This window comes from Caretta caretta, chromosome 1 (assembly GCF_965140235.1).
Source record: "Caretta caretta isolate rCarCar2 chromosome 1, rCarCar1.hap1, whole genome shotgun sequence".
NCBI classification, from domain to species: Eukaryota; Metazoa; Chordata; order Testudines; family Cheloniidae; genus Caretta; species Caretta caretta.
The window spans coordinates 25,078,282-25,105,246 of NC_134206.1; the positions used below are offsets into that span (position 1 = coordinate 25,078,282).

At 41.7% G+C, this 26,965-nt stretch overlaps 1 protein-coding gene and 1 non-coding gene across 4 annotated transcripts in view; both read right to left on the reverse strand.

Moving 5' to 3' along the window:
- NOX4 (NADPH oxidase 4) overlaps positions 1-26,965 on the reverse strand; it is a 173,598-nt gene that overhangs the window by 69,041 nt on the left and 77,592 nt on the right. For all 3 annotated transcript variants that reach the window (XM_075126592.1, XM_075126595.1, XM_048841953.2), the window contains one exon: positions 13,920-14,001. In XM_075126592.1, the coding sequence (XP_074982693.1) occupies positions 13,920-14,001 (82 nt within the window). The remainder of the gene's footprint in view (positions 1-13,919; positions 14,002-26,965) is intronic.
- Positions 5,973-6,122, reverse strand: LOC125630708 (small nucleolar RNA SNORA76). The gene has a single exon (XR_007354760.1). It is a non-coding gene; the product is annotated as a small nucleolar RNA SNORA76 (small nucleolar RNA).

A 26,965-nucleotide genomic window follows, 5' to 3' on the forward strand; every position in this document is an offset into this window, starting at 1 on the left:
ATAGTCCATTCATCCAGCCCATACTTCTTTAACTTGCTGGCAAGAATATTGTGGGAGACAGTGTCAAAAGCTTTGCTAAAGTCAAGGAACAACACGTCCACTGCTTTCCCTTCATCCACAGAACCAGTTATCTCGTCATAGAAGGCAATTAGATTAGTCAGGCATGACTTGCCTTTGGTGAATCCATGCTGGCTGTTCCTGATCACTTTCCTCTCCTCTAAGTGCTTCAGAATTGATTCCTTGAGGACGCGCTCCATGATTTTTCCAGGGACTGAGGTGAGGCTGACTGGCCTGTAGTTCCCAGGATCCTCCTTCTTCCCTTTTTTAAAGATGGGCACTACATTAGCCTTTTTCCAGTCATCCGGGACTTCCCCCGTTCACCATGAGTTTTCAAAGATAATGGCCAATGGCTCTGCAATCACAGCCGCCAACTCCTTTAGCACTCTCGGATGCAGCGCATCCGGCCCCATGGACTTGTGCACGTCCAGCTTTTCTAAATAGTCTCGAACCACTTCTTTCTCCACAGAGGGCTGGTCACCTCCTACCCATGTTGTGCTGCCCAGTGCAGCAGTCTGGGAGCTGATCTTGTTCGTGAAGACAGAAGCAAAAAAAGCATTGAGTACATTAGCTTTTTCCACATCCTCTGTCACTAAGTTGCCTCCCTCATTCAGTAAGGGGCCCACACTTTCCTTGACTTTCTTCTTGTTGTTAACATAGCTGAAGAAACCCTTCTTGTTACTCTTAACATCTCTTGCTAGCTGCAGCTCCAGGTGTGATTTGGCCTTCCTGATTTCACTCCTGCATGCCCGAGCAATATTTTATACTCATCCCTGGTCATTTGTCCAATCTTCCACTTCTTGTAAGCTTCTTTTTTGTATTTAAGATCAGCAAGGATTTCACTGTTAAGCCAAGCTGGTAGCCTACCATATTTACTATTCTTTCTACACATCGGGATGGTTTGTCCCTGTAACCTCAATAAGGATTCTTTAAAATACAGCCAACTCTCCTGGACTCCTTTCCCCCTCATGTTATTCTCCCAGGGGATCCTGCCCATCAGTTCCCTGAGGGAGTCAAAGTCCTCCTTTTCTGAAGGTGCCACAAGTCCTCCTTTTCTTTTTGTGGATACAGACTAACATGGCTGCTACTCTGAAACCCAAATAGGTTGTCTCTTCTGTTCCTATCCTACACTTTGCTGGGTTTGCAGTTAGCCCAGCCTTCTATAGGGACCAAAGTACGATGACAAATTGTGCGAGGGTGTTCCTTCTAATCTCAGCTGTAGATAACCACCTCATCTACATGAGATTCCATCACATCCCTCTGTAAGTGGTTAATTACCCTCACTGGGGGCAGGTATACATTAAATCAGTATGCACACAGTTTTATCAAAAAAACAATTGTTTTTTATATCACCAAATAAGCAAAATCAAATCAGTTGTAATGTCCTATCTTGCATGATATTTGCAGTGCTGTTTTAACAGTGTTGGTCCCAAGATCCCACAGCTCCTCCTTAGCTCTGTAAAACAAAAAAGCTTCTCCCTTCCACCAACAAAAGTAATATACTATACACTATTATGGCTGTCTTATATTAGTCATTTTTAAACAAATTCATGATTTCATCTCCCAGATATTTTGAAAGTTTTATGAATCTTTTATTTCCAGTTAGCAAACCCCACCCTCAATTAGGAGTGATGAAAGGCTTTGAATAAAACAGTTCAACTATGTTGTACTATACAGACCACCAAAGCTAAAGTCGAACTGTTGAAATTTAGATGACTTAAAGCTTAAAAAAGCATATGTAGCCACATGGAACTTTAAAACAGCTAATATACATGTAAAATTAAACTCCCAGTGCACAGAAGATTTTCTCTCACATCTACCTTTTCAAAGTGTTTGTAATTGCATCTTCAAAATTTGTTAGACTGTGGGTGAAATCCTATCTCCCTTGAAGTCAATAGCAAAACTCCACTGACTTCAGTGGGTAAAGATTTCATCCTACCTTTTTAATACTTGCATTTGTATTATCTGAAATCTACTACTACCATTTTTAAGACTAACACTGCTCCTGGAATGAGCTTCATGTACTGCTCCATTGACTCTACAGATTCTGATGTAACCTACACTGAATTCAGCAGAAATCTGTCCACACAGAGTTCATTGTAGGATCAGGGCCCCAGCAGGCAAAGGACAGGGCGGAGTTCTTGCCCTTTCTCTATCTGGGGCCCCAAAACTTGCAGCTGTGCTGTTTCTTTCTTTGATTCTAATCCCACAATCCTTTGTGGTTTTGCCTAATCCAGACACAATCCTTGCACTTTTATTAACATGGATACTGCTACGCCGTGATCTTTTTCACCTGGATACCAGTTATTAGCACAATTTGGTTATAATCGGAAGGCGTGATAGGCTTCACCAATATAATATCATAGATCTAAGGAGCACTTCTTAGAATCAGGATTCAAAGTAAGATCTTCAGGACAAGATCCTTCTTTTAACCAATCTGTTAGCACAGGGGCCAGAATTATGAAGTCCCAAACCTGAGTGAGAACTCTGGATGCTACCTAAATATAAATAATAATAACTAATAATTACTGCTTAATTATAAACATTGGCACAATTCTGGGAACCTCTCACAAGCAACTGTCCCATGGAATTTCCCCTCACTGCTTCCCCTTCATCCTCTGTATCTAGTTCAAACTCCTTGCTCTTGCATTCAAGTTCTTGCCACACCACACCACCCTGCCCTGTCTTCTACTGTGTTACTTCACCCCAGCTCCCTCTAGTCCACTAACACCACAAGCCTCAACCATCCCTTAAAAATAAAAGGAGTACTTGTGGCACCTTAGAGACTAACCAATTTATTTGAGCATGAGCTTTCGTGAGCTACAGCTCACTTCATCGGATGCATACTGTGGTTTCTCCTCCCCTTTTCATACGGGCATCCTCTCAATTTCTCCACCAAGCAACCTTCTTCTTGTTAAAATCCCTCCTAAAAAAAACCATTTCTTTTTGCTGTCTACAAAAGGCAAATAAATTTGCCATAAAAACCCACAAAAAAGGAACCCACAAAGACAAATGAAACATGAATGGAGCCATCAAAATGTGCATGGGCTGTAATGGATAGCCATGTGATCCTGAAACTCTGTAGATGACTGCTGTGCTCACCAAAAGTTATCTGAGCAACATATAGAGGGAAATGCAACAGATGAATATAGGGTAACTGTTACAATTGTACCTGGTCAGTAGGTGGTGCTGCAATAGTACAACTAATAGTCAAAGGCAACATACACCTCGCCAACACTCTTAGCATTATGCAGAGACTCACCCCGTCCCTGAGCGCGTACGCTCCCTTAAGTTTACAATCCTGGGCCTTCTCTTGCGTTGGCGTGCTGGGTGGGCAGCAGTTCAGGCCAGCACTCAGTAAGTCTGGCAAAGGCAGTCCCGAGTGAAACAAGGAGGAGTGAGGCAATTCTGTATTGTGACATCCTATGCTGCACAGTACTAGCGGGCAGTAATGTGTTATATCAGAAAGCAAGAGCCCATATCATAAGCCCCCCACCCCCCCCAATTTCTTCTTAGATTTAATGTAGCTACACTGAGTCTTAACACATCCTCTTCAACCCAGAGAGTAAAAAGAAAAGGAGTACTTGTGGCACCTTAGAGACTAACAAATTTATTTGAGCATAAGCTTTTGTGAGCTACACCTCACTTCATCGGATCCAGAAGAGTACCCAGAAGTTACCTACTACAGGACAGGCCCAAAAAAGAAAATAACAGAACGCCACTAGCCATCACTTCCAGCCCCCAACTAAAACCTCTCCAGAGCATCATCAAGGATCTACAACCTATCCTGAAGGACGACCCATCACTCTCACAGATCTTGGGAGACAGGCCAGTCCTTGCTTACAGACAGCCCCCAACCTGAAGCAAATACTCACCACCAACCACACACCAAAAACACTAACCCAGGAACTTATCCTTGCAACAAAGCCAGTTGCCAACTGTGTCCACATATCTATTCAGGGGACAACATCATAGGGCCTAATCACATTAGCCACACTATCAGAGGCTCGTTCACCTGCACATCTACCAATGTGATATATGCCATCAGGTGCCAGCAATGCCCCTCTGCCATATACATTGGTCAAACTGGACAGTCTCTACGTAAAAGAGTAAATGGACACAAATCAGACATCAAGAATTATAACATTCAAAAACCAGTCGGAGAACACTTCAATCTCTCTGGTTATTCGATTACAGACCTAAAAGTCACAATATTACAACCAAAAAACTTCAAAAACAGACTCCAACGAGAGACTGCTAAATTGGAATTAATTTGCAATTAAATTAGACTTGAATAAAGACTGGGAGTGGATGTGTCATTACACAAAGTAGAACTATTTCCCCCTTACAGTTCCTCACACGTTCTTGTCAACTGCTGGAAATGGCCCACCTTGATTATCATTACAAAAGGTTTTTTTTTTTCCTCTCCTGCTGGTAATAGCTCACCTTACCTGATCACTCTCGTTACAGCGTGTATGGTAACACCCATTGTTTCATGTTCTCTGTGTATATAAAATCTCCCCACTGTATTTTCTACTGCATTCATCCGATAAAGCGAGCTGTAGCTCATGAAAGTTTATGCTCAAATAAGTTTGTTAGCCTCTAAGGTGCCACAAGCCCTCCTTTTCTTTTTGCGGATACAGACTAACACAGCTGCTACTCTGAAACCCAGAGAGTGTAGCTCAGCAGTAACTCACTCTTTCCTCAGTCATCTGCCGCACAACCAATAGCTGCCGCTCTCAGTGCCTAGCTGTGGCGAAGGAGTCCATGACCTAGGGCTCAACACTGACAAGTTGTCAATTGTAATGTAGTTTTACCCTTGGTCGTGTGTCTTCAACCCTGGCAACTCAACAAAAGGGCCCTGTCACAGCTTTTTCCTGGCCCAGACCCCACAGAGCAGCAGCTCTCTGCTCCAGTTCCCTGCCTGGGAAATGGAGCCTGCTAACCCTTCTGCAGCAGCTTCTGACCCAGGAAGCTCAGTCCAGCCCCAGCAGATGCCCACCACTGCATCATGGAATTTGCAGTCCTTCAAAACCAGCACACAGCAGTGTTTCTCAACCTTTCTGAAACCAGGGACCAGTTTGCTGCCTTCCTAAATTGCGTCAGGAAGATTTCTCGAACCGGTCGTTGGGAAACCCTGGTGTAGAGAGACCTGTCTAATCAGGATACCTCTGATAGCTCCTCGAACAAGGGGCCTACATTTAATTTAGCCAAATTAAGGTTAAGAGGTGAACTGATCACAGGCTACAATTATCTACATAGGGAAGGGATTTCTGATAGTAGGGGGCTCTTTAATCTCACAGAAAAAGGCATAAAGAGATCCAATAGTTAGAAGCTGAAGCTAGACAAATTCAGACTTGAAAAAAGGCCCCGATTCTGAACACTGAGGGTATCACAGGGTGCCTCTGGCACTACCCAGTGAATCTCACTCCCTGGCTAGGTCAAGTAGTTTCACAAGCACACAGAAGGCTGTTTGTCTCTCACTGAGATGAGTATTTATTCCTCTCTTACATAGTAATACAGTAAGACCTGTTTTCGCGCAGATGTCGGGAGTCAAGCCGTCATGACCTCGTATTAACAAAAAGCGGGTTAAGAGAGCCATGCTGAAATATCTTAAGATATCTATATATATTCATGTATAATTATCTAGGATTATATACGTATTCACAGCATACCAAATACTGCAGGCCTATCTGTTAACGACGCTTTGCAAGAATATAAATTTAAATGTGTAATCTAATTAAAACACATTTATTACTACACAGGGGTGAAAGTAACTCAGGACACTTACTGGTAGAGGGTGGGGGGGGCTCTGGCCCCCGGAAGGGTGGGGCCTTGGGCGGAAGGGGCGTGGTTAGGGGTCAGCATCCCCAGGCAGCCCTTCCAGGCCACCTGGTCTGCGCTGCCCGGGGTTCCCGTGACGATTTAAAGGGCCCGGGGCACTGGATGCTGCTGCTGCGGTAGCAGTGTCTGGAGCCCCGGGCCCTTTTAAATCGCCAGCACAGCTGCTCCCTTTGCCCCCCATCCCCACACGTCAGCGGCCGAGGAGGGGGCAAAGGGGGCAGGGACCTTAAAACGCTGCAGGGTCCTTTGCCATGCCAGCACTTTAACGTTGCTGCGCCCTCCCCACCCACCCCCGGCAGCAGCCCAGCACTGCCGCAGCAAAGGACCGTCCTTAAAGCGCGGCCCCTTCGCCCCCCCAGTCGGCGGTAAAGACGTACAACACGTTTCCGCTCTGCACTTCCTGTTGATTTCTATGTCAGTGAGTTAGTGAGCAAATCTGTAGTGCTACATAGCAAGTTCCTGTACCGTGTGTTAAACAGGTAGCACTGGGAGGCATGGTGCTACCACGCGTTAAACGGATTCACGCGTAAACGGGTCTGTACTGAACCATGCAATCCAGGTTTATAGTAAGGGTAAGCTTGCCTGCAGCCCGCACCCCAGCCCCAGCCCAACCTGTAAGCTGCACCCTGGCCTTCTGTTTCTTCCTCTTATATTCTCCCCAGTTACCTTGTTAGCCCAGTGATTGCCACCCAGGTGCTCACAATCCCCCAACAGAAAGTGTGTAACTGCCCTCAGCTGGGCCTGTAGCCTTCTCCAGATTGTAGCAATGTCATTGATCAGGGTACTGCTGCTACCTAAAATGTTACCTACAGAGGTGGTGAATTTTACATCACTTGAAGTCTTTAAAACTAGACTGAATATCTTTCTAAAAGACATGCGCTAGGTCAAACAAGTAATGGGCTTGAAGCAGAAATTACCAGGTGAAGCTATATGACCTGTCTTATGTAGTAGGTCAGATTAAATGATCATAATGGTCCCTTCTAGGCTTAAAATCTACGAATCACCCAAGAAGCTTCCTTCCAAGGCAGGGAAAATAAGACTTGACATTACTGGTATTTCTATGGTAAAAACAAATAGAGAAAAACACAACATACTTGAAAACATTGTATCAGGCCTTCTGTAATATCACGAGGATGCAAAAGGGCCACAAACCTGGTTTAATTATTTCTTTTCAGGTAACTTTTAAGTAGGAAGAAAGTTGCTAGAAGTGGATGGTGCTGAGAATATTGTATGCAAGGGCTTGGTATGTCTCTAATTAGCACAGTTCTGTGCCGTATTACCTTCTTTCTAGCATGCTTCACTTAACAACATAATTCCCTATTCAAATGCAGTGACTCTCAGCTCTTTTATATTTTTCCCCCTGATCATTTTCTTTTTATCTTTGACAAGCGTCCAATTTGGCCCCTTTCAGAAGTTTGTCATTAGGCAATGTGAGATGATTACATGAATGCTGAGTCTCCTCTCACTCACAGCAGGGCACATCAGCAGTAACTATACTAAAGTCAATGGGAAATTATATGGGTGTAAGTGAGAGGACAATCAGGCCCATGATATTTAGAACTAAGCTGGATGTTCTCTGAGAATTGTTCAAGTGTCAGAGTCAACAACTTGATTAATGAACATAATTTTGTCTTCTTCAAGACCAATCTTTTATAGTTAGTGTCAGCTGCTCACTCTTGCCTCATTTGTGGATTCATGTGTAAAAGGCGGACATCTCATAAGGTAGGCAGGATATTGAGTCAAATTAGATCTCATAATTACCTTGAGGTGTGCTCTTACAAGACTATGCTAACGGCAACATTTTCAAAAGCAGCGAAGTGAGTTAGGAGCCTAAGGGCATGGCTACACTGCCCTGCAGTTCAGACTCCGGGGTGTGAACAGCAGCGCGCACCAAAGTGCTGCACGGTAACTTCCCAGTGTGGACACTGCAGATGTGAACTTAAAGGACCCGAATTTGCACATATGTAGTACTCGTTGAAGATGGAGTTACTCCTGATATACACTAGTGTGAGTGGAAGAACAGGTCCTAGTCATTTATATGTTTCAGTTCCTGTGCACAGACTCTTACCAGGCTGTTACTATTCTGTGTGCTATGTGCCTCACCCTGTTTAACCACCCTATGGCATCCCCAGCTGTGTGCTTTATGCTTGTATTAGGATGTGAGAATTCTCACATGGCAGGATGTTTTAACTTGCGCTAACAGTTGGGTTTTGTTCCTAAAAATATTTTACATTGTGGGTGGGCTTCCTGGGGAGGCGGCAGCTTCAAATGATGCCTGCCTTTGATTTCGTAACCATAAGCCCCATTCTCTAAAAGTTACCATAGGAAATTTGGTATGTAGGAATTGCCATATTGGATCAAGAAAAGGAGTACTTGTGGCACCTTAGAGACTAACCAATTTATTTGATCATGAGCTTTCGTGAGCTACATCCGATGAAGTGAGCTGTAGCTCACGAAAGCTCATGCTCAAATAAATTGGTTAGTCTCTAAGGTGCCACAAGTACTCCTTTTCTTTTTGCGAATACAGACTAACACGGCTGCTACTCTGAAACCTGTCATATTGGTTCAGACTAGCCTATCTAGCCCAGTATCCTGTCTGTGACAGTGGTCAGTACAAGCTGCTTCTGAGGAGGGTTCAAGAAACCCTCCAGTTGGTAGTTATGGGATAACCTACCCCAGGGAAAGCCTAAATAGTTAAGTCCCAATAGTTAGAGGCTGGAGACAGTGGAGAGGAGACAGAGCTCTCTCGGGGGTTGGCCCAACACTGTGGAATGAACTCTCCCAGGAATTAAGGACTATCACAAAACTCCCCAGCTTGTACACCATTTCTTTGCCTTTTCTAACAAACACAGAGCAACATGAGTGTATTTATGTATTGTTATTATTAAAAAAAATCTAAAATAAAATACCCCCCCACACTGCTCCCCCTGAGGGAGGAGAGGATGAGAGAACTAACAATGACAGATGTTAGTCACATTGCTTAATGCACTACTGGAAGGTGCTCAGATACTACAGTGGTGAGTGCGGTGTAAGAACCAGAACGGAACAGAATAGAATTAAGCCCTGAAGCATGAAGGTTTATATCCCTTTCAAAAATGCTTATTTCTTTAGTATTTACTAATACACTTCTGGATATCCATATAAATACTTGGTTCCTGTCTGAATCCTAAGCTCTTGATCTCAGTGATATCATGTGGCAATGAGCTCCACAGGTTAATTGTGTATTGTGTGAAAAAAGTACCAAGTTTGGTACCTCCCATTCATGTCACAGTCACATTAGGGATCAGAATACCATGTGAAACCATAGTCATCACCAATGAGTTTACAAATTATTCTGCTGCAGGGGAAATGACAGACTGCATAAGCATTGCCAAAGTTTAAAGGACGGTAACATCAAACATCCGAAGTCAATGCAACAAGCATTTGTCCATTGCAGGGTTTTACAGTACTATTTGAGGTTTTTGACCCTTGTGTGTATGTTGTATTCTTGTCCAATTCAAAGCAACAATACAAAACTTAATGCACGTATAGATGGCTGCTAATGTGAAATTGATTTTCATTTCCATTCCAACATCAATGCCTGCAGCTCATTTCAAAACCCACTGATGCTGCCTTTGGTCACCATTAGACACTTTAAACGTTAATTTGAGCTGCTTCCTGCAGGAAAGCTGCTTCGTAGATCTAACTCCAACCCTACTGGACTCTGGAGCAACAGCACTCCTGTTGCAGTCTCTCATTCTCACTCCATCATGCTGCTGCCCAGTTTGGGGGTGCTCACATTGTTGTTTTTTTACCTCATACCATCCAGTCCCACTTCTTCTGTCCAAGGTCTGCTCCTCTTATCTGTCCTTCCCACCCCACCAATCCCTAATCTGAGTGCCTCTTTCCTATTCCATGGGCCCCTGTCCAAACAAAAGATGCCTCACATTGCTGAAGAAGGAGCAGAACAAGCTGTGAGGTGGGTAGGGTTGAAGGGCCAGGGGCAGGAACCAGGTACTACTCTGTGTTTGTATAGTGCCTGGCACAGTGGGGCAACATTCTTAGTTGGACCCTATGCGCTACTGTAATAACTAACTGTCAAGGTTCCTCCCCCACTCTGAACTCTAGGGTACAGATGTGGGGACCTGCATGAAAAACCTCCTAAGCTTATCTTTACCAGCTTAGGTCAAAACTTCCCCAAGGTACAAAATATTCCACCCTTTGTCCTTGGATTGGCCGCTACCACCACCAAACTAATACTGGTTACTGGGGAAGAGCTGTTTGGACGCGTCTTTCCCCCCAAAATACTTCCCAAAACCTTGCACCCCACTTCCTGGACAAGGTTTGGTAAAAAGCCTCACCAATTTGCCTAGGTGACTACAGACCCAGACCCTTGGATCTTAAGAACAATGAACAATCCTCCCAACACTTACACCCCCCCTTTCCTGGGAAATGTTGGATAAAAAGCCTCACCAATTTGCATAGGTGACCACAGACCCAAACCCTTGGATCTGAGAACAATGAAAAAGCATTCAGTTTTCTTACAAGAAGACTTTTAATAAAAATAGAAGTAAATAGAAATAAAGAAATCCCCCCTGTAAAATCAGGATGGTAGATACCTTACAGGGTAATTAGATTCAAAAACATAGAGAACCTCTCTAGGCAAAACCTTAAGTTACAAAAAAGATACACAGACAGAAACAGTTATTCTATTCAGCACAATTCTTTTCTCAGCCATTTAAAGAAATCATAATCTAACACATACCTAGCTAGATTACTTACTAAAAGTTCTAAGACTCCATTCCTGGTCTATCCCCGGCAGAAACCAGCATATAGACAGACACACAGACCCTTTGTTTCTCTCCCTCCTCCCAGCTTTTGAAAGTATCTTGTCTCCTCATTGGTCATTTTGGTCAGGTGCCAGCGAGGTTACCTTTGCTTCTTAACCCTTTACAGGTGAGAGGAGCTTTCCCCTGGCCAGGAGGGATTTCAAAGGGGTTTACCCTTCCCTTTATATTTATGACACTAACTATGAATCTGCTTACAACCCTCCTTTCTCTCTTCTCCTTTTTCACTGCCACAGACAGCAGGCACAGACAGGTGACTTGACAAGCTCAGAATTCATAAACTTATTACATTAGTAAAGCGAGAACCTGAGACTATGAGGTAGCAAGGACCTAGAGAGAGGTGCTAGGGATCTTTAGTTCCCATTCTCTTTCTTTGGTGCTTACACCCATCGAATATTTGTCAGCTGGTCTCACGTTCACCCTCCCACCACTGGACATTACTTAGTTAAGCTATTCACAATTTTTCCTTTCTTGTTTCCAGGCTTTCTCTCTATGAGTTCTGCAAACTACCTAGATCCCATGACGCCTTCATATTAAGATGAATTTATGGGCCAGATCCTCAGCTAATGCAAAGAAGTGTTGTTCAACTGAAGTCAATGCAGAGGTGCTGATTTACAGGATCTGGCTTTATATGGTCTCAACTTCCATACAATGGAAATCGGCACAGAATAGGAAAAAGGTTAAAGGGGAATGAGGGTATGGCCTATATTATGAGGCTGACTACGTTCCCCATATTGATGAGCTCAAATGTATGCTTCTACCAGAACTCCCAGAGAAATCAGGATGCATCAATAATCACCAACCAGTTTGTAAATGAACTGCAGCCAATGACTCGTGTCGGTAACAAGCAAACAATTTTGTACTGATTAATGACATTATAAGCGGCAGTCAATTACTTATGAAAACATCTGTAAAGAATTTTTTTAATTAGCTGCCAAACCCTGGCTGATTCCATGTGTTAGGATCAATCATTCTAGTCAAGCAATGGTACATGTTCAGCCAATCATATTGTTGTACGATAATGCGGGAACATTACAATTTAAAACAGCATTACAGCTCAGTAATATAAACAGCTTGAGATTCTGGTGCAAATAATTTACTGCATGATTTTCAGAGAGGCTGAGGACCTGCAGTTCTCACTGACTTCAGCAAAGAATTGCAACTGCTCAGCATCTCTGCAGACCTAGCCATTAGTTACACTACAAGTATACTGTACCTTCAGGAATACCAGCCATAAATCTTACTGTTTTTACACAGTGACATAGTCAGAGACCTTGACTGCAAAAAATAAAAACACCTATGTCTTTGTTTATTCCTCAGTACATAATTCTTTATAGAACACGAACATAATTGAATCGGTCCGCCAGTGTCATCACTGCTATAATTAGAACCAAGCAAATTACACCGGGGAAGAGAACGTGCCTGTGAAACCAAAAAGGGAAGGGCAAGGCAAAGAAGAGAACTATGGGCAAAACTATTCAAGAGTGCAACGAAGCAACAAACCAAAACTAAAAACTGACCATAGCCCAAACAGTGTCAATACTACAAAAAGGGAGCCCAACCAGAGCCTCCATAAAGGTTACTAGGAATATTGTTATCCCATCTGTTTTACATGGAAGGCACTGAGATACTCTGATGATGGTCTGCAGTACAAATCCACAAAACAGGTAGGTTTTGGCAATGAAATACTGGCTTTCAGACAGTCAATGGCGCTGACTTTCCATCAACTTCAGTGAATCCACGATTTTACCCTAGGTATTTTAAGATTTTTGTGCTCATGGGACATGTCTTTTTTTCAGCAAGTCATGAACATCTAACTCTTTAATTATTGCATGTTCTAGAAAAATAAGGACTTGCCCATACAAACTTGGTGCACAGCAAGCTGGGTGTAAATCTAGCTTGCACTACCCTGCCACACATTAACTACCAATGTGGACCCTGCTGCTGCGCATTAAAATTCCATAGTGCACTTTAATCCCATTTTGAAATTAAGCCTGAAATTTTAATTTACAGTACACAAGAGTTACGTTCTCACAGCAAACAGCTTCCCATTCATTTCAGGATTCAGTTAAAAAATCGCCCGCTTGTTTTCAAAACTACTCTTGGACTTGCTCCAGCCGTTCTCACGTACCTCTCCTCCCCAGCCCTGCTCCCCCTGTTCATCTAACATTGGCCTTCTTGCCATTCATCCACGCAATCTGGCCATGGCTCGGGAAAGAACCTTCACTTCCGCAGCCCCTGCCATCTGGAACAGCCTTCCCATGTCTTTCCCCCTCACTGACTCATATCAACCCTCTGCTGAAAGCACTTTCCTTCTTTTTTCATGTGACTCAATTTTCTTTTTGCTCTTTGTTTTAATTAAGTCGGCAAAAATGTTATTTATTATCTAACTCTGCTTTTCTTTAGCTTTGTAGGAATAGCATTAGAATCATAGAAGATTAGGGTTGGAAGAGACCTCAGGAGGTCATCTCCTGCTCAAAGAAGGACCACCCCAACTAAATCAAGACACTCAGTAAAATGACACATTATTGCACGGTATGAGATTTTTGTTGGGAGCAATGTTTAAGGGAGATACGTCACATTAAAATCTTTGAATGGATTTAGAGGCTGAAAGACAGAAACTTTCTAACGGGGGTAATCTCTTAACTCCCCCACATCACTTATGGCATTGCTTTTATAATAGAGAAGCATAACATGAGAGGATGCTGTACTGCTTGCTCCCTAGCATGCACGGCTGTTCCTTTGGTTTGGCTGCCCACGTGTCCCTAACAAGGGCAGTCAAACTGTTTTTAGCACTCACATGATTCCATAGGATAGCTTGTTAAAATCCAAATGAGTCTGTCAGCACGAATGATGGAATCCCACAAGACAAGAGTGGGGATTAGTGTGACAAAACATCTGCCTATGTCGACATATAATGTCAAGTGAAATGAAGCTCCACCAGACACTGATCCATGTAGCTTATCATCCACACTCTGCCACTGACTCCGCTGTGACAGCTGGGTGCACTTGCAAGATATGTCTGTTTCTTCCTGTTGCAGCTGTGAAGAGCACAAAGCTTATTCTATGGGAGGCTCCCTGACAGCTCTGCCTTAGGAGCTTATGCTGAAAGCATTTATATTGCTATAAATGCTTCTCTCCCTCACTATGAATTCACAAAGACTGGTTTTCCTGAAGAGGCAATTTACTTACGTGGGGTAATTCCTTTGTTGAAAGTTGGGTAGAATCTCTGTGTCCTGACTTGAATGGTGAAGCAGTAAATCTCGAAATCTTTCTGTCAAGGGGAAAAAAAAATAGATCTAAGGTTGTGACTTCACGTTGTAAAAGTCCACCACATGAGTAAGCAAGCAGTATCCAACATACGTTCTCTTCTGTGGTGTTGTTTTAACTGAGGTACAAAAGCTATATAATTAATAATCAAAACACTTCCACTAAAACCGTTGAAAACACTAGAAATCACTCTTCTCTATTACATTTTTATAATAATAATGCTGTTGTATTTACTATTGGTTATTTTTTGTATTCCAACCCAGTAGCACCTATAAGCCCCAACTGATGATACCAGTCTCTACTCTAGTTTTAGGTATTATTGTAATGATATTCTAATTTGGAAAGGATCCTGCCACGTTCGTGAAGGGGTCAATTCTAAAGGTTAAATGTCTAAGTTGATTTGATTAGATCTGTCAACAGCTTTTGATATAGCTGGCCAAAATGTACTGAACACATTTCTGACAAGCTTGCAGGATCTGGTAAGGTAGATGGGGATAGTGGCTTCATTCCTTCCAGTCTAAGACATCTCTAAGAGTCACTTCTCATCCATCCATATTCCCACATGTGGTTTCTCAGAGGTTCCATTCTGTCATTTCACCAGCTGAATATGAGTCCAGTGCCATCGATGCACTACATTACACCTCTTTGGCTCCTTTATGTCAGATCCTGATGGCACAGGTTCTTTGCTTTCCCTGTGCCTGCTTGAGACATGGATCTGGAGGAGACTGACACAACTGAAACACTATCCTGTAAAGATAGAGGTGAGTCTGACTGGAAGGGGAATCAGTGTCAGGAATTGGTGGGGGCTGTGTCTGCTCATTCCCTAGTCAAAGAAGCTTGCCGTTTTCAATTATTTTTGACCTGTCTGCTCTTGGCTTCTTAGAGAAGTGTAGTGACTTGATAATGCTGACTGTACCACATCTCTCCAGGATCTTCCTGCCTCTAGGTTGGTACCCTACAATGTGCTCTATGGATGTGGCCTAACACCAATTGAAGCTTCAGCCAGTACAGAATGCAGCAATCCATCTAATCAGTTAAATGGAGAGTGAACACATTAGACCTATGCTCTGCAAACTGCAGGGGCTTCCCATCTCTTTCCCAATGCAGTTCAAGTTACTGGTACTAATCTGTAGAGGTCTATATAATCAGGGATCTAGCTACCTTACAGATAACAATGGCTGACATCTCATTTATCAACAGTCTTTAGATGTGGATGGTGGAGGGCTGGAACTGGTGGGGGGGTTCTGTGGAAAACACTTGGCTGTGGAACCCACTCCCCCGGCCACCTTCCAGAACTTGAGTTTGTTGGCCTTCAGAACATGGTGTATGACATCTATTTGATTAAGCATTTGTTTAATGTTACATCTTCCAGGCAGTTTAAATTAGTGTCTGATGTATTTATTTTGAAGACATGCAGCCAAGTACCACAGCAATAGATGCCTGTAAAGAATCCTACAGTAAATCAATATTTTCTGATCCATGATATACACACATATCTATCACCAAACTGGAATACCACTCTGTGTTTAAGTGGCTAACAGCTGTCTCCATGCAAAATGGAGTTACACTCAGATGCTGCAGTTTCCTAAAATGCACATTAAGAGACACACACATGTGAATTGCTGATGGTTGAACAGTCCCCAAATTGTGGCATGAGTTTGACCAAAAACAACCTTTTTATTCCCGTAAACTAATGTCAGTAAACTCATCTGAAAATCTTCCACACACGGGTCTCGTTGTATGCCTGCTCATTAGGGAACTTTCACACATTTTAGCTAACTAAAATTTCAAATGTTGCATTCATTGACATAAGAATTTCTGACTCTTCCCTGTGACATTTTAGGTTCCTGCGTGGCTGCACCCATGAATTGCTCTCTTCAATATAAAGCAACATTTAGTAACCACTAACAGATGTAACGTGGGCAATGTGTTTCATTTTGGGCTAGAATTGGGCTAGATTGCTGGCACTTAAAATTAAAAAGGTCATAGAGCAGTTTTTAAACAAAGGGCTGGAGGAAAGCCGACAGGTGCGGAGGACCACATGGTTCGGACAGAGACATCACTTAGGGGAGGATCTATTCATGGAGATTCTCTATGTCCTAGTAAGGACGAGAGGATGGAAGATGATAAAATACAGGTAGGATCTGATCAGAAACAGTCAGATGAAAAATAGTCTCATTCAATTACATCATGTAATGGGAGACAGCTAAAAAGTGACAAGTTTTCAAAGTGCTTATATACCAATGCTAGAAGCCTAAATCAGTGGTTCTCAAACTAGGGGCACTGCTTGTTCAGGGAAAGCCCCTGGCGGGCCGGGCTGGTTTGTTTACCTGCTGCGTCCGCAGGTGCGGCGGATCGCGTCTCCCACTGGCTGCGGTTCAATGCTCCAGGCCAATGGGGGATGCAGGAAGGGCGGCCAGCACCGCTTTCTGCAGGGGCAAACTGTGGCCAGTGGAAGCTGCGATCGGCCAAACCTGTGGATGCAGCGGGTAAACAAACCAGCCCGGCCCACCAGGGGCTTTCCCTGAACAAGCGGCGCCCCTCGTTTGAGAACCACTGGTCTAAATAATAAGATGGGTGAACTAGAGTGCCTCATATTAAATGAGGATATTGATATAATAGGCATTACAGAAACTTGATGGAATGAGGATAATCAATGGGACACAGTAATACCAGGGTACAAAATATATCGGAAGGACAGAACAGATTGTGCTGGTGGGGGAGTGGTACTATATGCGAAAGAAAGCGTAGAATCAAATGAAGTAAAAATCTTACATGAACCAAACTGTAGCACAGAATCTCTATGAATAGTTATTCTATGCTCTAATAATAAGAATTAGCAGTAGGGATATATTTCCGACCACCTGACCAGGATGGTGATAGTGACCGTGAAATGCTCAGGGAGATTAGAGAGCCTATTAAAATTTTAAAAAACTCAATAATAATGGGGGATTTCATCTATCCTCATATTGATTGGGTACATGTCACCTCAGGAAAAGATGCGGAGATAAAATTTCTTGACAACTTAAATGACTGCTTCTTGGAGCAGCTAGTCCTGGAACCCACAAGTGGAGAAGCAATTCTTGATTTAGTTCTAAGTGGAGCATAGGATCTTGTCCAAGAGGTGAATATAGCTGGACCGCTTGGTAATAGTGACCATAATATAATTAAATGTAAGATCCCTGTGGTGGGGAAAACACCACAGTGACCCAACGCTGTTGTCAAGGTTCCTTCCCCACTGTGAACTCTAGGGTAAAGATGTTGGGACCTGCATGAAAAACCCCCTAAGCTTATTTTTACCAGCTCAGGTTAAAACGTCCCCAAGGTACAAACTATTTTACCCTTTGCCCTTGGATTTTACTGCTGCCACCACCAAGCGTCTAACAAATATAGAACAGGGAAAGAGCCCGCTTGGAAACGTCTTTCCCCCCAAAATCCTCCCCAAACCCTACACCCCCTTTCCTGGGGAAGGCTTGATAAAAATCCTCACCAATTTGCATAAGTAAACACAGACCCAAACCCTTGGATCTTAAGAACAATGAAAAAGCAATCAGGTTCTTAAAAGAAGAATTTTAATTGAAGAAAAAGTAAAAGAATCACCTCTGTAAAATCAGGATGGTAAATATGTTACAGGGTAATCAGATTCAAAACATAGAGAATCCCTCTAGGCAAAACCTTAAGTTACAAAAAGACACAAAAACAGGAATATACATTCCATTCAGCACAGCTTATTTTATCAGCCATTTAAACAAAACAGAATCTAACGCATATCTAGCTAGATTACTTACTAAGTTCTAAGACTCCATTCCTGTTCTGTTCCCAGCAAAAGCATCACACAGACAGAGAAAACCTTTGTTTTTTTCCCCCCTCCAGCTTTGGAAGTATCTTGTCTCCTCATTGGTCATTTTGGTCAGGTGCCAGAGAGGTTATCCTAGCTTCTTAACCCTTTACAGGTGAAAGGGTTTTTCCTCTGGCCAGGAGGGATTTTAAAGGTGTTTATCCTTCCCTTTATATTTATGACAACTGTAGCATTTAATTTCAGAAAAGGAAACTACACAAAAATGAGGAGGTTAGTTAAACAGAAATTAAAAACTACAGCAACAAAAGCAAATCCCTGCAAACTGCTTTAAAGACACCACAACAGAGGTTCAACTTAAATGTATACCCCAAATTAAAAAACATGGTAAGAGAACTAAAAAAGAGCCACTGTGGCTAAACAACAAAGTAAAAGAAGCTGTGAAAGGCAAAAAGGCATCCTTTAAAAAGTGGAAGTTAAATCCTAATGAGGAAAATAGAAAGGAGCATAAACTCTGGCAAATGAAATGTAAAAATATAATTAGGAAGGCCAAAAAAGAATTTGAAGAACAGCTAGCCAAAGACTCAAAAAGTAATAGCAAAAGAAAATTTAAGTACATCAGAAGCAGGAAGCCTCCTAAACAACCCAGTGGGGCCACTGGCCGATCGAGATGCTAAAGGAGCACTCAAGGATGATAAGGCCATTGCAGAGAAACTAAATGAATTCTTTGCATCGGTCTTCACGGTTGAGGATGTGAGGGAGATTCCCAAACCTGAGCCATTCTTTTTAGGTGACAAATCTGAGGAAAAAGTATCAGGGGGTAGCCATGTTTGGGTTAGGGTTATTATTGATGTCACTCTCTCTCTCCCCTCCCTCGCATCCATGTATGTCTAAATTAGACTAAGTTCTTTGGGGCAAGGAGCTGTGCCTTTATTTTACTGTGTTTATTCAGATTTAAATAACTAAATAATTAAAAAGATAGATACCTATCCAAGGCTCTAGGCACCCTAACACATCATTAATACCACCAATCAAATCTCAGCAGCATTAAAATAATCAGTTCCACAGGATCTCACCAAGATAGATACCTACCAAAACCCCTTTCCATCCCTACTAAGCATCCACAGCTCCCACTTCACTAGCATAGATAATGTATTGACTTCTACTCCAGTTCTGAGTACACAGCAGCTCTGAAAAGACATATCCTATTCCGCTTTGGCCTCACATCTCCAAAAGACCACAAGCCCTCGGTTACACTCATGCAATTCCATTTACTTCCATGGAATTATTGTATATAATGGAGAAGAGAATACTTTATAAAATTTGTAATTACTCTGTCTTCTAGTAGTTAACAATGTACACAGGCAGATTGGTGCATTTCAAATGACATTTTCCCTTTTTATTATATCACTATCCATGACGTTCTCAAATAGGCTTGTGTGATTCAGTCGTCTGTAACAATACTAAATGGAAATGACTGGGAAATATGGCATACTAAGAGCATTCCAAACTGTCTACCAAGTCATGTTTTCTTATTCCAAAATGTGCCATTAGTGAAGCAAAGTATCTTGAATGGAAAGTAGACCATGATGATAATACCTTGCATCTCTCTAATATTTATCAGCCAAGGATCTCAAACTGCATAACAGTTAAATTGCACAAAAATCCCTGGGAGGTAGATATGCATTATTATCTCCATTTTATAGATGGGCATGGTATGACAAAGAGAGGTTAAGGCCTGATTTTTCAGAGGTGCTGAGCACATTCAGCTCCCATTAATTCATCCCTTCAGAAGATCATGCCATAAGTGATTGCCCAAGCTCACATAGTTCATCTGTGACAGAGCTGGAATAAAAATCCAGGTCTCCTGACTCCCATTCCTGTGTCCCCCCGTTTACGAAATACATAGGAATTAGTAACAATATATTATCTATGCTAGTGAAGGCAGAGGATCCTATTTCTGTTACTAAAAAGCATGTTGAGAATAGATCCATTAAGTCAGAATAATGCACAAATACAGTTTGCAGTGTTCCCCTCTATACCTAAGCCTCCTCCCTTTTTTTGAGAGCTTCAGATGTCCCTGAACTCTTAATGGAAACATTGTGTGCACTGGACCAGATTAACAGTACAACTGAAGTTAATTGCTTTTTACAGGATATGAGACTGCTTAAGCATATCTGTACAATTACCAGGATTTTTTTTTAATCAATGTTAATAAGAATGAACAGAAATGTAATTAGAAAGTGACTGTAAAATGAGTGAAGTGCAAGACCAAAAATGCTTCCCTTTGTCAGCGATGCAGAATAGAACATTGTGGTCCAAATGCTTAGCTCACTCCAAAGTTCTCCCCATAGGGATGCACTCATAGCTTGGAATATTTGTAATTATGCTTCTGTAATTATCTATAGCACTTCTGCTTTCTTCTGAGACACAGGTCTCAATTCTACCCTAAGCTACATGGGCATTTGCAGCCATCATCAACTTTAAACTTAAAACACCTGCTTACATTTATGTAAATTCACCCTGTTTTTATACATCCGACTTCTTGTTATTGAATAGGTCCTTAAGCTGCTGATTACCATCTTGCAATAATTTTTTTTTTGCTAAGTCAGCTTTCATAAAACTGCCGAGTGCTTTAAAATGAAGTCCAGACCCTTCACTCAGGTCTTGTCTCTGAGCTTTGCAAATTTAGAAGCACAATCATAAGCACTTCCTCAGTGCCCTATTTTAAAAAAAGTAAGAAGGGTTTAAGGTGATGTTTTTGCCAGTTAAGGGCTTAAAATGGCAACTATGCTGAGCAATAAGAGGTCACAAGAATGCAGTGTTCACTGTTTGTTTTTGTCCTGTGACTTATGAATGTCTGAAAGTTTCAGAAATTAAGGAAATGCTGAACATGCATATCCTCTTGAAGAAAGTCTATATTACAAATATTCTAGGTAAGACTGAGATGTGGGGAAGAGACTCCATGAGATAGAACATTCAAAAGTGGTAAGAGCACAAACCACAAAATCCCTGAAACAAATTCCTTTTGCTATTACTAACACATAAAAATGGTTTCCTATCAGCACTAACTGCTATGATTTGCACACAATTAATCCATCCTGTATTTAGTTCACACATTTAAGAATGCTGACCTCCCCGCCCCCCTCTCCAGTATCTCACTCATATAGCAGAATGATCTGGGTATATTTTTATTTGTAGAGCTGGTCCGAGAAAATATTCTCCCCACAGAAATTTTAATGTTTTTGGGAAAACCTGAAACCCGTAAGTTTTCGTTCAAGATCTTTTGACTTTGGGCCAAAGTATTTTGATGACAAAACACTTTTCTTGAAAAAGAAATTTTTTTGTCAAAAGCCCAATTTTCCATTGTAAAACACTCTTGATAGAATATTTTCTACCAGCCCTAATTATTTTAATTATAGTAGCATCGATAGGCTCCAACTGAAATGTGTGTCCCATTGTGCTAGGCACTGTACAAACACATACCAAAAGACAATTCCTGCCCGAAAGACCTTACAGTCTAAACAGACAAGGCAGACAAAGGTGACAAAGAGGGAGTATTATTAGTCTCATTTTATAGAAGGGGAAGTGAGGCACCAAGAGATTAAGTGACTTGCCCAAGGTAACAAAGAAAGTCCACGGCAGAGCTGGGAACTATTTCCCAGATCTTCCGAGTTCCAATCCTGTTCCTTAGCCACAAGATTGTCCTTCCTTTCAGACACACCGCATGTTATACCTATTTCCCTTGGGAAGGTACAGCCAACTCCACAACACAAGTTCATATAAAGTGCTACAAGGCTAACAGTGCTTAGAATGAATATAGAAAGAGTAAAAAAAAAAAATAGAGTTATACTTTAATTAAAACATACCTAATCTTTTTATGTAAATGTTTTAAGCCCTGACATTGGTGTTTGCCCTGAAAAGTTTGTGCATTCACAACAAAGGGCTCCCATTGTACCTGCTCAGAATTGGTTGTAGGAGGATTTGGGGGAATTCTCTTTGTGCTCTCTCCAGTCCTTGTAAACCTGTGGGGGACGGGGCAGGAACAGTCTAACACTGTAATCAGGCTACTGGTTTAGTTATTTATTTCATTATAAAATAAACATTGATGCATTGAGACCAGCACATGGCCATGGCTTCAGTGAGCATGTGTGTAAAAACAAACACTATATATATACCTACATATATATACACATACACACACACATACATACACATACTATAAAAAACATTATTAACCAGATCCATCAAGATGCTCAGAAGTGTAAGATATTTTTATACATATTTGTCCAAGTGAGCAGCAGCTGCCCCACTTTGCATCTAGCATATTTAAGCAGCAGCAACGAAATACTGGAATGAATTCCATCCCAGGCTGAAACTTTGCATCCATCACCAGCAGAAACACCACCCCATGACTGTGATCTTTTGCGAAGTACCAGCTGGCCTGTCCATTCACATTTGGTCTTATTTTAGACCTTAAGTACTGGATCATTTCACGAACGATTTTCAAATACACATTCATTATGGCACTCAAGAGAAACACACAACTAACTACTATATAATGGCTTAAAATTAGAGTGGACAAAGCACTAGAACTGGAGGGAATAATCTTGCACTTGCAGGGCTGGACTCATGGCCTTTTCCATCTGTAATTTCTGAGATATCCAGAGGGTGTTTTGAGGCTGTTAAAAGGCCATTGTATGCAACATCCCCTTCATCCACTATTTTTTTCGTACTCTGCAGCTCCCTACATCCCCAAAGCATACAATTAACCATCCTCTGAACAAAGTGTGTTCACATTCCATTCCAATAAAATACTAAAGTAGTATTAATGGGCTCCCCCTACACAAACCTAGGTGGCAGGGCAGGGGAGGGAAGAGAGAGACAGATACTATATGTAGTAGGAAGCGAGCCTGAGACATAAGCCCTTGTATCAGAGGCCTGGTATGAGGCCTGAGCTAAAGTAGTAGTCAAAGCTTTACTGATATAAAGCAAAGACAAACTGTGAGCAAGAGGCAGGACCTGCTCACAGAATCTGGCAAGAACAGGGCTGATATTGCAGAAATACACATTCCTAATAAGTGCTAGGCACAGAGAACTCACACAAACACATCCCGATATCAAGGATGGTACAAAAACATTCCCCAAGGATAACAGGAACACACTTTAATTTAAAAACACTGACCCCTCCTAAAAGATAAGGTCAGGATGATAGTATGTAATAAAGATGTTCTGATTGAACCAACCTGTACAAGGTGATGGCTAATAACTAGGGGGGGCAGTAACTAACTATGTCAGAGGGGCAGTATGCAACTTGTTTGTATCGGGGTATAAAGATGTATCTCAGAGGGAATGTCTTTGTCTAGCCTAGGGAGGGACAGAAAGTCCTGCCTTTCACTGAGCTGGTCCATTGTTATGGACATACATGTATTAGTAGTCCAGATACTAGTACCGTGCTTCACTGACAATAAACCTGGCCTGGTGCCTTCGTACCTTCATGGCTCTTGTAGTCATTGGGAGGGTCGCTCAAGGTCTGCTGTGGCAGAGCTGGGACAGCACACACAGAGAGAACACAGAAAGAACACACACATGCAGCCAAACATCTAACCACGCTATATAAATATTGTTGCAAAGTGTTTTTAAATCTCCCATCCCTTTGTAATTTTTTAAATCACGTAGAATTCCACTCATGAAACAAATGCAGTGGTCTGAGCTTTATGGAGTGGAAAATGTGTTTATTTTAACTCAGAGTTTCCTTGTTCTGTACTGTTTCTTACCCATGGTGGCAACATTTGTTACAAATAAGTTTTCAAAAACTTCAGAAGCAAGCAAGTTCACACAAGAAGGAACAACAAAATGAAAGAAGGATGGTCCAATGGTGAGGGAACTAGCCTGGGACTTGAAGACACCCTTCCTGTGTGGCCCTGGGCAAGTCACTTAGGGTATGTCTACACCACAACAGTGAGTCTCAGAGCCTGGATCCACAGACTCAGGCTCACTGGGCTTGTGCTATGGCACTAAATACAGCAGGGTAGAGGTTCTGGCTGGGGCTGGAGCTCGCGCTCTGAAGCCCATCCCACTCCTCTGGCTTTGCAGCCCAAGCTCCAGCTAGAGGCGAACATCTACATATCTGTTTTTAGCACCGTAGTGCAAGCCCCACAGCCTGAGTCTGTAAACCCTGCCTCTGAGACACTCCACTACAGGTTTTAAAATGCAGTGTAGCCCCGTCTCTTTGCACCTCAGCTGTAATATGGGGATAACAGCACCTCCCCACCTCACCGGGAAATTGTCAGGATAAATACAAAAGGATTGTAAGGTGCTCATATACTATGGTATTTGGGGCCATATAAGCATGGAAGGTAGGTAGAATTCTCAGCCACTACATATGGAAAAAACAATACCACTATGTACCCTGAAGGTCCAATGCCTTTCCAGGGCCTCCAATCCCTGTCTAGCCATATATTTATCTAACCAAAAGGGATAAAAATCAATAGATACAAAAACATACATTTTTATTAATTGTACATTATACAGATAATATAATTAATTATACATCATATATATAATGTATCACTCCCATTGTCTTTTCAACTCTCTGACATTTTCAGAATACTTACAAGTTTAACTGCAAAAGCTTCCTCCACCATTGCTGCACTGAAAACACAGGGCACTGTAAAGTAATCAGAGCTCAGCTGGATCCTAATTAAGTTCCTGTTTTCTGAATAAACTTTAATAGCGGGCTGGGGATAATCACAGGAAGAAATGCATGACTTTTCCCAAGACCTCACCACATCTGAAGCTCCACCTCCTATCACATCTCATGAAGTGCAATACCAAAACCCTGTGTGAAGGAGATAATTTGAATGATGGGAAAATGAAACCAGACATGATACATTAGTTTCGCTCTATTCCATTTGGATGCCTAGCACAAAGTAAAGCATATAATATGTCAAGTAATAATTCAAACTATTGTTTTCATCTCATTCTATGTATATTTCTGCTACTGTGTCTTAAATCTGAGCTAAAGAAGTTATTGCTGATAACTTTAGCCAGCCAATATCCTAAGGCTCAAATAAATTGGTTAGTCTCTAAGGTGCCACAAGTACTCCTTTTCTTTTTGCGAATATAGACTAACACGGCTGCTACTCTGAAACCTACAGTTTACAGACTAATCTTAATACTTTTCTTCTTCTTTAACTAATATTTAACTTATTTTTTCTATATTCACAGTCTATAGATTCTGATGTCCTTGTACTAATGTCAGTGGGAGTTTTGTCTTAGTTAAGACTATGAGATTTGCTCCTAGATTACCATTTCCATGGTTCTAGGAACGTAACAGGAATGCTAAATACAGTAATTTTGACATGGTACATAGTCTGCTCCTACTCAAGTCAACAGCAAAAATTTTCATTGACGTGAACGGGAACAAGACTATGCTGTAAATGTTACTCTGCAATATTACATTAGAGAATTGTGCTGAAACATTCTCCAGATTAAAACCCAGTTGGTTAAATGTTATTTAGACCACAGTTCCTTTTACAATTCTTGGGAAAGGTGTGTAGCAATTTATTTTTCCAACATGAATGTTTTTGCAATTCCTCAAGTCACTTACTTTCTACCTATCTAGCTTATATCTAGATTCCATCCATCTATAGATCTAGAATCTCTTATGGTGCTCATCTGAGTACCTTCCAAAGAGCATTAAAAATATCTAAATCCTACAAAAAATCCACTCGCCATTATAAATCAAGCAACACAACAAGCCTGAGAGGACAAGTCAAGTCTGCAGCAAACAGAAATGGCAAAAGGTAATGAACTAAGTGCTAAACAGTTGGTTTACTGTCCACTGAATTACTAGGAAATTACAATTAGCAAAATTAGATACCCATGCTATTCAATTATGGGACGCAATTACCCTAAAAAAACCCATTTCACAGAATACAGACATTAAATAGTACACATTAGAATAAATCATTATTCTTCAAATTATTATTATTTCACTTTTTAAAAAGCCCATCATTGCTGAGCTGAAGCAGCACTTGAGTAATACTTGTAGCATAACTTAAATCCTTGGGTGAATTGACTATGCAGTCAGTAGTCCAGTGGTAGTCACTGAAGGAAACAGAGTATCTCTGGTTATGTTTTTGAAAAATGTGTGTGGGAGTGTATGTGGAATTTTCCCAGAGGAAATGGCATTTATATCTTACTCAAAACACATAAGGGAATATATTCAGTCCATGTTAGGGGAGGATGCTAAATTCTGTTTATTGAAATGAGAATGCAACCCACCAACTTATTTATTCAGATTCAAAGTAATATAAAGATGCCTATCAAAGCTCTACAGGCTCTAACTATTATTGATAACACAATAAAATCCCAGCAGAATTAAAGTAATCATTTCACCAGTACGCAGCCAGCCAGACACTTGCTAAAACTCCTTTCCACCACTCCATTGTTATAGGAAGCATATCCTCAGCCCCTCTCCAAAAACCCTATCAAACTCAGTTCCTTCCTCCCCACCATGCATGCACATAGCAGGATGTTTTTCCTGAGGCACAATCCTTCATGATGCTCCCCCAGGGAGGGTGGTTATGCACTATTCCACATGCACAATGCCCTGCTTAATATTTTTTTGGTTCCAACTGGGTCAGAAATAGCCATATGAACTCCCACTGTGTTTAAGTACATCTACTTCCAAACACAGAACAGGCTCCCTGCTAATTGCTGAAAGTGCACTGATGATCTTCTGAAGTAGAGAACAGCACTAGCTGAAATACATGGGAGATGTATTTGGATAGATAATTGGGCTTTTGACAAAACAAATTTTTTCACACAAGTGTCCGCTTTCTGATGAAAATTACCATTTTTGTTCAAAAAACCCAAAAACTCAAAAACCAAAATATTTGAGCCAAAAACCAAAATATTTCAATTTGGCTACGCTATTTCACTGCCTCAAGTCCTTATTCTCTTCTATGGGCCAGGATTCCCATTCAGACTACATCTCCCACGATGCAGGATGGCCAGGGACTCCCATGATGCTTCGCCTCTCCTCTCCAAGAGGGGAGACTATGGTCCTCATGGGAAATGTAGTCTGATCTGGAAGGTTGGCCTATAACAGAATGGAAGCTTCAGGCAGCCGAACTACAACTGTCCTGAGGCAACACGGCAGTAT